Raw genomic sequence first — 12,193 nt, 5'->3', positions numbered from 1 at the left:
TAGAAATAAAGTAGTGCATAAAGTGTATTTTATTGTAATGATAAATATTTGTACAATCAAAGAAAAGAAAAAGTATGACAAAACGTGACAGAGGGTAAATGGAATGAATGTGCGTAATGTGCTGTTTTTAATGATGATATATGGATACATGTATATGTAAGAGAGAGAAATATGTGGTAATAATAATAATAACGATGTACATCCAGCCAATTAATCCCGCCGGTTCACAGGTTGAAGTCTAAGGGAAGCTTGTTGATGGGAGTTCACAATATGATCGTCTTCTTCTTCATCAAGATCGTCATTAGCCACTTGCATATAAGGATTATTTGCATAAGGTCTAAATTTCCATCTATTGATTAGAAAAAAAAGAAACAAGTTAGAAAATATTGACAAGTTTGTTGTATGATTACCCAATGAAAATATAGAATGATAATGTTGCAGCTTCGTTGACGGCTTCCCCTAACCAAGTAACATATTGAAAAGGCAGAGCAAATTGTAGTAGTTGAACAACAATTCTTGTAACGTAAAAGTATATCAAAGTAACAACATAAAACGTGGACCATAACTTATATTTTTCCAACACATCAGTTTCTAATCAAGATAATATTTAAGAGAGGTTTTATTAATACATCAAGATAAATGATTTTTTTTTTACCTTTTCCATCAGCAGATGAACCAGCACCTAGATTTTTCCGTGTTTGAAGAATAGTCCATAATACAATGCCACATGCAACCAAATCGACGATAGGAAACATCATATTCTTAGGATAATCAAATAAATTAGTTAGAGCTATATCATTCGACTTGTTAAGTCTTTTCAATGACTTACCCAGAATGGCCAATCGACCGATCCAATAGCTGCTTCGCTTCCTATTGCTGAGGCAACATTTGACAGAATTTGTAATGGTACCACAATCGAAATAACGCGTTTGTCCTTTGTCGATAAAAAAGGCTTGATAAACATCCATCCTGACGCCAGTAAAACTATTGAAGAAAGAAAGAAAAATATAGGATCATTTGAAAAATAAATAAATTTGTTTGATTCTCTTACCAATGATAAAGACACTTAGTAAGCCTTTGATACTATCATAATAAAAAAAAAAGTGAGTTATTCTGATGTACCACTTCTTTCCTCTGTTGATCGCTCAACTTACGATGCGAACACATAAAAGCCAATACTCCAACCTTCGCTAAGTAATCCGATCTTCATATAATGATATTTTGCCTATTAGAGAAAAGGATGGTTAAGATTCTGTTGCATTTTTTCAAAATAATTATTTTTCATACCGATTGTAAGGATTTGTTGATGACAATGGTAATCATCAAGATTAACCTGAAACCATAAAAGAAGAGAATGATCGGTTAAGTCTATATATATATATATATGTCTTTTATTAGCTTACATGAGCCAATGCGCGCGAAATACTTTTGTATCTTTCCCAAATATTAATAAGGTAGTCCAATACAATGCTGCTGATAAGTAAATCAAAGAGGACAGACCATACACCAAAGGCAAAGGTGAATCACCAGCTGGAAGATGATTATTTCCCGGATTAACTTCATTTACAGTCAACTAAAATCACAGTGAATGAAGGTAGATAGAGAAAAAAAAAAAAAAAAAAAAAGAGTTAATGTATAAATATGGAATCAGATAAATAATGATCACTTACTTTCAAGGAGATCAAAGAATCTTTGCAGTTCACCAGTAACACTTCCCAAACACCTTCTTCATGATCACCTACAGTCAAACTAGTTGTCCACCTATAATATACAAGAGAGATCATCAATATATATATTTTACATGTTTTCTGTTTCTTGACTTACGGTTGAAGACCTGACAATGGTATTTCTCGAACTTCCGCAACTTGGTCATCTTGTTCATCCTTGACAAAACTATTCTCTAAATAGCAAGACCTGACAATTCTTGAGGGTTGAATATGATTCTCATCGCTGAATGCATTGCCTACCGAGTGACCTTTTCGTATATAAAAAGCGACCATGCCAGGAGATGATTCGTTTGATAACTAGTTCAAACAAAACAAAAAGGTTAAAATTATTAATACTATCCTGAATAATAAATTAATTTACTTACCTTATAGTTTTCTACTGTCAGGTTCAATTGTCCACCAGCTAAATAACCAAATTCTGCCACTTCGACTAACTTTCGTTCGTCATTTTCAAGCTCTAAAGGAGGACGAGCAAAGACGGATATCACATTAAGAATAAAAAAAGACCATAAAAAGGTCTTCATATTTGATAAAATATAATGTAATTTATATTGAATTAAAAAGAGAGAGGGGGAAAAACTAAAATGGAGAAAGAAAGGAAGGAAGAAAAAAAAAAGAATACAAAAAAGTTGCCGCGAAAGTAAAGCGAAGCGTAGTAACTGAGTTCTAAACAAATTGTTACAAAAGAAAGAAGATGAGGGAAAAGAATTCATTTTTATTGTATGTAAAAAAAAAATAAAAAAGACAGAAGAACAAGTTTATACAATGAATGATATATATATATATGTAATAGGAATAAAAGTAAGAATAAGAATGATGATAAAATAAACTAAAAGAATTTGGTATACATATACACTAAAGAAAAAAAATAATGATACTTAGAATCGATGATCAGGAGCAGGTGAACCATAATGACTAGGATCAGGCATAGAAAAACCAGTGTTTTGCATTGGAGGATCATAGGGAACTTGATGATCATAAGTGTTAGGATGATGTTGAGGAGGTTGATAATAAGCTGGATCTTCAAAAGGAGATGATTCATAATGTTGTGGTGGGACTTGATGATGAAGAGGAGGAGGAGGAGTGGCTGTATGTAAAGGTCTGGCTTGTTCAAAAGATTGAGGTCGCATTCCACCAATATCATCTTCTTCATCACCATAATATCCAGGAGTACGATAAGTACTATTACCACCTACTTCTTGTTGTTGTTGTTGTTCAAGTACAGATAATCGATTTTGTTTGGTTTCTTTAATATTTTGTTGAATAATTTGTTTTTCATTCCAAAAGATAATCATCGTACAAATCCATGATCCAATCCACATGATACATGTCAACCAAGCGAATGCAGCCGTAGCTTTGCCTAGATTACACTAAAATAAATATATAAAGGTTTCATTAACTTATATTTTCCTTTTTTTATATATATATAAATAATTTACCTGAGTAGCCCATGCACTCACATAATCATCACCATATGTTTTTTGAAGATTACTATCCAATGCACAGTGAGAAGGATTGTTAGCATGTACACTCATAGCGATACCACAAGTAGCCCAAACAACAGAATTAAAAGAAGTAAAGATCATGTTTGTACGTGGCTTCAAAGCGAATTTGCCGATCTTTTTAAATTTGTTTTGATGTTCATAAGCCCAAGGAAAATAGATAAGAATGACTGGAACAACAATAGATAGAATACATATCGCTAAAGTATAATTTGGTCCAGGTTGGCTACCACCCTATATAAAATACCTTATGAATAAATAATCCTTTTTTATTATAATTTGAACTTACATAGTATTTGTTTTCTGTAGAAATAAGAGGAGCCACCACACATATCGTCAAGAATATCATTGCAAGTTGAGCAAAGTGAAAGCCCGTTTTCACACGTGAAAGCCAAGGCATATTGGCTGGTACATTGACAGGCACTTCTAATGTAAACCCTTTGCCCATGGTAATTATTAAAAAAAAAAAAAAGATAAGTTTAATATAAAAATAAGGAAAATGAAAAAGTAAGGAAAATGAAAAAGGAAGAAAAAGAAAAAGAAAACAAAAACAAAAAAAAAAAGTTTATAGTGAAAGCCTCTGAAAAAGTTTGTGTGGCAAATCGCACTTTAATCTATTTATGGTAATGTCCAGTTACACTTAAAAATGTAAAATTAGTTATTTGCCAAGCAATAACAAATATATATAGATATCTATACACTTTATAAAAAATCAAAGGAATAAAATAAAATAATAGAATCATCATATCTTTGATGAATATTGCAAATAAAAAAAAAGTGTTTTCTTGATTCGTCAGCTCATCCATTCTGAAATTAAATGATTCCAGGCACATAGAAAATCCTCTTATTGTTCAATCATTTTGATTAATGATAAAGTTATACAATATGTTTGTTTTTTTGTTTAGTACAAAGAGGATGATGAACAGCATTGATGACAGATTATCAATATAACTTTCTTTAATTAGACAATCCCTTTTTTACTGTTAACCAACCTCTTGAGGAACAAATCACCTTTCTTTTTTTTTTTTTTTTGTCCTGATGATATCATTTTAGTTTTCGTTACACCACGATTAAAAGCAATTTTAACACTCCGTAGTTTTCCATTGATGCTACTTCTCAGCCCCCCCTCTCTTCCTTTTGACACCGTCCTTTGTCTTCTCTTTTTTTTTGTTTTTCTTTTTTCGAGGAGAGAAGTTTGTGCATAAAGTTTATAAATAGTTATTGGCAGAGCTGTGTTATCTTGATGATGACTTTTTGAAAACAATGATTTATATGTGGTTTGGCACTACAAGAAAGTTCGTTGTACTTAAGGATGGATGGATGAAATTCCCTTTTTTTTCACTTCTCTCTTCCTTAACTTTCTACGATATGTAATTCCTTTATAATCATCATCATTTACTGTATAGAAAAAGAAAGGATAAAAAAAAATATACAATCTGAAAATATCAACGGTTGAAGGAACCCTCCATGTAAAAAAAGACCATTTTTAGAAATTGGAAGAAGGAGATCCTGAGTGAAAGGCTTGCCTCGTTTTGATTGTCCACTCTTCGCGATAATATAATGAACATTATGCGTTATAATTAAAAGGTAATCATGTTGATGGATTGGTTCTATTATAAAAGTTATTCAGAACAGAATTTATAAAATATACTTTTTTCCTCGGCAAATCAAAATGTTGGATAAATTCATAGCGAATTCATGTAAATTCATTTTGCAAAAAAAAAGATTTTAGTGTTTTGGGATACCGCTCTATCGATTTTTTTTTTTTTTTTTTGATACAACTGCGGTTGTTATTGTTTTTCTCTCTTCTCATTCTTTAATCTTTTTTTTATATAAAAGTAGATATTTATTTTTATTTTTTAAGTAATATGAAGCGACATGGGAAAAAAACGGTTACTACGATCTTAGGTAGTGATATTATGAAAAAGCATTCACAGCAAAAAGCAATATCAACAACTACACATACGACAACAATATCAGATTCACCATCAACAACAATACCAATGAAACCATCAAAAGAATATCTTAAAGTGGCCAATGAACCGTCTATTCTTTTGAGAAGACCACGACGACAAAAGGAAAAACAACTATTGATCTTGGATCTAAACGGTACCTTAGTATCAAGAACGAATCGACGAACTGGTATGTATGTACGACCTCATATGGACACTTTTCTAGATTACATCTTTCGTCAATTTATTGTGATGGTATGGTCCTCTGCACAGCGTGTATCAGTGAAGCGTATGTCACATTTGTTTGGTTCTCGGAAAACTGAACTTCGTTATTTGTTGGACCGTCGACATTTTGGATTGGATTGGGCACAGTATAACAGTGATGTGGAAACAATCAAGGATTTGAACAAATTATGGAATCATGACAAATGGTTGGATCTCAGAAAGTACAGTGCTTACAATACAATTATTATCGATGATTCTCCTGCCAAGTCAGTACTTCAACCTTATAACAGTATTCATATATCAACATTCAACCACAACTCGACAGAGTTTTTGGAAAAAGGCGATCAGGAATTATTAACAGTCATGGATTATTTGAAACAACTTGAACAAGAAACAAATATTGCCAATTATATCCAGCATTCACCTTATTCATCATCATCATCATTATCAACCATGACACCATCATCCAATAGAATATGTGATTATTATCATTTTGGATCAATCAAAAATGGACCTATCCGACATGATTTCTCCCAACCAGATTTAGAAAATAGAAACAAGGTAGCATTGATGAATAAGAAACAGAAAATCATAGAAAAAATCAAAATGAAAAAATAAAGCTTATTATTAGATCTTTTTTATATTATTATTTAGTTTGTTGTATTGTGATGATTGCGGTGTCTGAACATTATTTTTTCTTTTATGAAAAGGGAAAAACGGATCTCCTTTTTTTTTTTTTTTGTCTTCTTGATCTATTTGTGTACTTCTTTCTTTCCTTTCTCTTACTTCTCCTTGTTTTATTTTTACCATTTAGTTAATAGAAATATCATACGTATTTTTTTTTTTTTTTTTTTTAGTATTATACCCTTTCCCATATGCTATATCTTACCGATGATATAGGATTACTTCCTTTCTTTTTACCTTTTGGCATCATTGGATTTTATCGTTACCTCTGGTTTTTTATCAAGATTGCAGCATGGATGGTATATCAACCTAGACGACCAAAACAACAACCTACTTATACACCAGAAAATGATGTGACTATAGTTGTGCCTACTATTGATGCAGGTGAAGAATTCAAGATAGCGGCGAGAAGTTGGTTGGCATGTCGACCCAAAGAAATCATCATTATTACTGAAACATCAATGCGTCAACCTTTACAACAACTTGCAGATGAAGTGGATCCAACAAAAATCAAAATACGAACGGTACCCAAGGCAAACAAACGATTACAAATGGTGGAAGGTATCAATGCAACAACGACAGAAATTTTAGTATTTGCGGATGATGATGCGATTTGGAAACCAACAATGCTGGAATACATATTAGCTTGTTTTGAAGACTTACAAATGGGTGGCGTGGGCACTTCACAAACGGTACATGCAGTGGATCCAAACGGACATCAAACATTATGGGAAATATTGGCTGGTTATCGATTGACGAGTCGAAATATTGAAATAGCAGCATCGACACATATTGATGGTGGCATTTGTTGTTTATCAGGACGAACGGCGGCTTATCGAACATTGATCTTAAAGGACCCGGCTTTCCAGTACTGTTTTACAAACGATTATTGGAGGGGAAAATACTTACTTAGCTCGGGTGATGACAAATTTCTAACAAGGTGGATGGTGTCTCATGGATGGAATACATATGCTCAGGTGTGCAAGGAAGCTGAACTGTTTTCCACATTCAAGAATAACTGGCGGTTTCTCAAACAAGTACTACGTTGGACTAGAAATACCTGGCGATCTGATTTTCGGTCTCTGTTTACAGAACGCTATATTTGGTATCGTCACCCTTATGTTGCTTTTACCATGATAGACAAGATATTCAATCCCTTGACTCTGTTGGCTGGTCCTCTCCTTGTTACCAAGTTTGCCGTCACTCAAGAACATCATCCTACGAATGCTCCTTTACCTGGTTGGAATATTGCTGCTTCTTATGTGGTATGGTTATTGGCTACTCGGTTCCTCAAGCTCTTTCCTCATTTCCTCAAAAGACCTCAAGATATCTGGGTACTTCCTTGTTGGTTGATCTTTAATTATTATTTTGCCATCATGAAATTATATGCCTTATTCACCTTACATGAAGTTGCTTGGGGAACTCGTAATTTGAACGCTACTACGGATGAACATCAGGATCAAGAACAAGTCAAGATTGAAATGGATACTATTAATCGTAATAATATCAAGTCATAGTGATAGATATTAGAAGAAAAAAAAATAATAGTGATAGAGGATGATGATTATTAGTAGTATATGTCTTTCTTTTTTTTTTTTTTTTTTTATCTCCCTGAATTTTTTTATTTTGGCACTTCACAAATAAAGAAAAAAAAAAACCAAGGATATCCAATTTATTTTCTAGACAATGCATAAAATATCATTTCATGATCGAATCAAATTGAATGATTGTAGCACGTTCCTTTTTTTTTTTTTTTTTTTGAGGGGCAATAAAACATAAAGATGATACATATAAGTAACAAAGCAGGTATTCGTAGATTTTATTGAATTGAAGGTAATACAAAAAAAAATAAGATATAAAAATAACTAAACTATGCCGTTTATCCTTGTTCAATAAAGATAATAATCATCGTTGGTATCATTCCTTGTTGGTATCATTCTTTCGTATAACAAAAAAAAAAAAAATAAATCATCGTTGAACTAGGTCGTTCTTTTCATTCTTCTTATCGTTAAAATCGTTGACATGAGGCGGCAATAATTTTGATTTCAAGTCAGGTCGGATCATCAGTTCTTCTGAAGTAAAATCAAATAAAGGTGGCCAATGCATAGATGGTTCAGTCGAGATAGCAATGTTGGTTTTGGTTTCTGATACAAATGATGAAGAACATGATGATGATGAGGATGAAGATGGTGATAATCGTAATTCATCGAAATAGGGATGAGCCAATGCTTCAATAGCTGTGATCCTTTTGTCGGGTTCATATACAAGTAATTGACTAATAAGATCCAAAGCTTCAGGTGATGTAGAAGATCGAAATATCTATAAAGAAATCAATATTTACTTTTTCTTTCTTTCTTTTTTTTTTTTTTTTTTTTTTTTAGAATACTTTTGAAAATGACTTTGGTTCAACTTGAGGTAATTTTTGAGCTGGATATTTTGAATTCATCTTGGTTAATTGTTGTTTGGTGGGAGTTCCAAGTACCTTGATGATTTCCACTAATTGATCTAAGGATGATTTGCCAGGAAAGAGAGGTCGACTTGACATCAATTCGCCCATGACACAACCTGCTGACCAAATATCAATGGCTGTTGTATATTGAGTTGCACCAAAAATAAGCTCAGGGGCACGATAATATCTTGAACATATATAGGCTACATTGGGTTCTTCTGGAACCAGTGGTTTGGCACTTTTACATTTATATAAAAAAAAAAAGTCAATCTATCAATAAACATAAATCATCCATTTATTATTTACCTTCCAAAATCACATAATTTCAATACACCAGTATTAGGATTGATAAGTAAATTTTGAGGTTTGATATCACGATGGCAAATACCAAGATGGTGGGTATAGGCAAGAGAGCGAAAGATTTGATACATATAAAGTTTTGTCGTCAGGGAAGGAATCTTTTGCTTTGCTTTCAAATAAGTACGGCACAAAGAATATAACGTTTCAGGCATATAATCCATCACCAGGTTGAGATACAGTTTTTCCTTCTTGAGACTTTTGGTAAACTATTGATAAAAAAAAAACAAGTAAAGTTTGTGAGAAAAAAAAAAAAATACAATCATTACCATCATCAGAACAAACACCGCATCAACACGTGAGGGGATCTTTATTGTAAATGATGATGATGTGGGTAACATTACCCTCCCTAGTTCTATTCATTATATATTACCTTTCCTTCTTCTTCATGACGATAAAAGTAAGATCGTAACATACATATATTGGGATGATTCAAAGTCCGTAAGATTTGAAGTTCTCGATTCTATATATATATATATGTTTATATAGGTAATAGTAATAATAATAATAATAATAAAATGATTTTTTACCTTGTATCGTTTGTCTTGAAGTACTTCTTTAATGGCTACTAATTCATTAGTATTTATAAGTTTTGCTTGAAATACTACACCAAATGTACCAGAACCAACTACTTTTTGTTTAATATATTCCAATTCAATATCTTGATCTGTTTGTCCTTCTTTGGCAGATATTCGTATTACTCGTACACTATCAATAACATCACCTAATTCTATTCATAATATAATAAATTATAAAGTTTATTTATTTAATTTTTAAACTTACGTGAAGCTAATTTGAGTTGACTAAAAGCAGATAATGACATATTATGTTTAACATAGATAACTGAAATAATAAAAAGGAAGAAAAAGGAAAAAGGAAAAAAAAAAAAAAGAAAGAGAAAATTGTCTTGTGAGCAACTGAAAAAGGGAATCAACTCATTGGCGGCGCTCAAATGTAGCCCACTCATATTTTTAGTGTTCCCCTTTTTTTATTTTTTTTTCTTTCTTTTTTCATTCTTTCTTTTTTAAACTAGATAGCATTTTTTTTTTATTATCTTTCCTTCATCTTTTCTTTTTTTCATTCATTTAACATTTGAACTTTTTAAAAGTTCCATTATTTCATCATTATACCTAAACAACAAGAACTTACAAAGGTGGCTCCATCAACTCATCAAGTTTCCATCCCTATTGGATCTTATCGTTCTCCTACTATAGTCATCCAACCTGATCGTCATAGAACTTGGACAACTCATATGATGACTTCTGTCAAGACTCGCAAGAATGTATTATTAAAATCCGTCGTTGCTTGTTCTTTACTTTTCTTTCTTATATGGCTCTTGATCCCAAATCATTCACCATTATCTCCTTCATTAGATCAAGGTATTTTAAAAAAAAGAAAACCAACTAAAACCAAAAAAATAATAATCTATATTTAGTAACATTCTGAATATCCTTTTTTTTTTTTTTTTTTTTGTTCCAGGCAATAACAATGAATGTACTCAACCTTTTCCAGGAAAACCATTAAAACAATATGCTGTAATGATTGATGCTGGTTCCTCAGGCTCTCGTGTTCATGTCTATCGATTTAATTATTGTCAACAAGAACCTCAATTAGAAGATGAAGTATTATTCCATATGCTCAAACCTGGATTATCAAGTTATAAAGATGATCCTATGGCTGCTGCTAGATCTTTGAATGAATTAATGGATTTGGCGGTTGAAAATGTTCCTACTGAACTTCATCATTGTACTCCTATTGCCGTCAAAGCAACTGCTGGATTACGATTATTGGGTAAAGATGTTAGTGACAAAATTCTAGCTCAAGTAAGATCTCATTTGGAAACCAATTATCCCTTCCCTATTGCGGGTGAAAATGGTATACAAATCATGGATGGTAGTGATGAAGGTAAGACAATCTTCCTTTTTTTTTTTAAAAAAAAAAAATTAAATTAAATTCATACTTTCATGATATTAGGTGTTTATGCTTGGATCACAGTGAATTATTTACTTGGAAAACTTCAACCTTCGCAACGTGGAAATTCAGCAGCAGTTTTTGATTTGGGTGGAGCATCAACACAAATTGTATTTGAACCTGTCTTTCCTACAACATTAGAAAAAATGGTAGATGGAGATCACAAGTATCAACTCGACTATGGAAAAGGTGAACCTTATTCATTATATCAGCACTCATATCTTGGATTTGGATTGAATGAAGCTAGAAAACATGTAAAAGAAGCAATGATCAGTTTATGGCATGATGAAGCCATCAAGACAGGACGTGTATATCATCCATGTTTACCACTCAATCATACGGAAACAATTGCCTATACATCAACCAATCATTCTGAACCTATCAATATTCAACTTATCGGTACAGGGGCTGGTTCTACTCAATGTCGTGCTGTTGTGGAAAAATTATTTGGAAAGGATCTTCCATGTGCCACTTCACCTTGTGCATTTAATGGTGTCTATCAACCTTCACTTGTGGATACTTTCAAGCTTCGGGATTTATATGTCTTTTCTTACTTTTTTGATCTCACTCAACCCATGGGCATGCCTTTGGAATTCTCTGTGATGGAATTAGGAACACTGACTCGTCATGTATGTGATGGTGATATTACGGATTTGGTCAAACATGTGCCTAACGCTTTGGAAACTTTACGATCGGAACCTGATTATTGTTTGGACTTGACCTATGCTTATAGTTTATTGAAGACTGGTTATGATTTACCTCCTGAACGATTAGTTAGAACTGCTCAAAAGATTCATGGGGTAGAAACTGGTTGGTGTCTTGGTGCTTCAATTGCTATGATAGATAGTTTTGGATTATGTAAAGCTTAGATAGATTTTTTTTTTGTGTCCATAGATGATCGGTTTATATATATATATATTATACATTTTTTTTTATTATTATTATTGCCAATAAAGCATATTGATTATTTTGAACAATCATTTTGAACTTTTTTTTTCTTTTTCATTGTAATGGTGATCTGCCATTTTTTTTAGTATTGAAATATGAAACGGAGTTGTCATACTTTTGTACATCGTTACACCAATCAAGGTATACGATCGTGCCCAGCATTTCTGTCTCTTCCTCTTTCTGAAAAAAAAAAAAATAGAAGCGAACATGTTATTGATATCTATTGATTAACATTGGCCAATCATGTTGAACCAGAGTAGAGATGGTCATTAAATTCCCAGAGGATCATCAAATTTCAGTTTTCATCATATAAAAAAAAAGTTGATTCAATTCAGAGGTTAAGTTTTGCTGTAAAGAGAAGAAATAAAAAAGAGAAAC

At 32.3% G+C, this 12,193-nt stretch overlaps 6 protein-coding genes across 6 annotated transcripts; 3 read left to right on the top strand and 3 right to left on the bottom strand.

Moving 5' to 3' along the window:
- Nucleotides 1-11: 11 nt before the first annotated feature.
- BX664DRAFT_359453 (lung seven transmembrane receptor-domain-containing protein) lies at nt 12-2,343 on the bottom strand. Its single transcript, XM_051548087.1, has 11 exons — nt 2,093-2,343; nt 1,825-2,024; nt 1,671-1,761; nt 1,404-1,573; nt 1,288-1,333; nt 1,155-1,225; nt 1,052-1,083; nt 830-984; nt 656-761; nt 411-591; nt 12-349 (listed from the first exon to the last, which is right to left on the bottom strand). Exons 1-11 carry the CDS (start codon nt 2,249-2,251, stop codon nt 211-213), a joined length of 1,350 nt encoding a protein of 449 aa, XP_051400816.1. The 5' UTR covers nt 2,252-2,343; the 3' UTR covers nt 12-210.
- Nucleotides 2,344-2,417: 74 nt separating this feature from the next.
- On the bottom strand, nt 2,418-3,735 carry BX664DRAFT_334348 (uncharacterized protein). Its single transcript, XM_051545699.1, has 3 exons — nt 3,519-3,735; nt 3,167-3,463; nt 2,418-3,097 (listed from the first exon to the last, which is right to left on the bottom strand). Exons 1-3 carry the CDS (start codon nt 3,675-3,677, stop codon nt 2,606-2,608), a joined length of 948 nt encoding a protein of 315 aa, XP_051400815.1. The 5' UTR covers nt 3,678-3,735; the 3' UTR covers nt 2,418-2,605.
- Nucleotides 3,736-5,027: 1,292 nt separating this feature from the next.
- BX664DRAFT_334345 (NLI interacting factor-like phosphatase-domain-containing protein) lies at nt 5,028-6,167 on the top strand. Its single transcript, XM_051545698.1, has 2 exons — nt 5,028-5,967; nt 6,061-6,167. The coding sequence occupies exons 1-2, from the start codon at nt 5,098-5,100 to the stop codon at nt 6,073-6,075; spliced, it is 885 nt and encodes a 294-aa protein (XP_051400814.1). The 5' UTR covers nt 5,028-5,097; the 3' UTR covers nt 6,076-6,167.
- A 342-nt stretch (nt 6,168-6,509) lies between these two features.
- Nucleotides 6,510-7,692, top strand: BX664DRAFT_334343 (glycosyltransferase like family 2-domain-containing protein). Its single transcript, XM_051545697.1, has one exon. The coding sequence runs from the start codon at nt 6,552-6,554 to the stop codon at nt 7,605-7,607; it is 1,056 nt and encodes a 351-aa protein (XP_051400813.1). The 5' UTR covers nt 6,510-6,551; the 3' UTR covers nt 7,608-7,692.
- Nucleotides 7,693-7,881: 189 nt separating this feature from the next.
- On the bottom strand, nt 7,882-9,782 carry BX664DRAFT_334340 (kinase-like domain-containing protein). Its single transcript, XM_051545696.1, has 6 exons — nt 9,680-9,782; nt 9,427-9,626; nt 9,270-9,359; nt 8,846-9,105; nt 8,477-8,777; nt 7,882-8,409 (listed from the first exon to the last, which is right to left on the bottom strand). Exons 1-6 carry the CDS (start codon nt 9,717-9,719, stop codon nt 8,059-8,061), a joined length of 1,242 nt encoding a protein of 413 aa, XP_051400812.1. The 5' UTR covers nt 9,720-9,782; the 3' UTR covers nt 7,882-8,058.
- A 652-nt stretch (nt 9,783-10,434) lies between these two features.
- BX664DRAFT_365723 (nucleoside phosphatase GDA1/CD39) lies at nt 10,435-11,736 on the top strand (the record flags this gene model as incomplete). Its single annotated transcript, XM_051548489.1, has 2 exons — nt 10,435-10,801; nt 10,871-11,736. 2 exons carry the CDS (start codon nt 10,435-10,437, stop codon nt 11,734-11,736), a joined length of 1,233 nt encoding a protein of 410 aa, XP_051400811.1.
- Between the last annotated feature and the right edge of the window lie 457 nt (nt 11,737-12,193).

The sequence above is a fragment of the Halteromyces radiatus genome (assembly GCF_025201355.1).
Source record: "Halteromyces radiatus strain CBS 162.75 chromosome Unknown BX664scaffold_4, whole genome shotgun sequence".
Classification (NCBI taxonomy): Eukaryota; Fungi; Mucoromycota; class Mucoromycetes; order Mucorales; family Cunninghamellaceae; genus Halteromyces; species Halteromyces radiatus.
The sequence above is the reverse complement of the archived record's forward strand: the minus strand, read 5'-3'. Positions and strand labels throughout refer to the sequence as shown.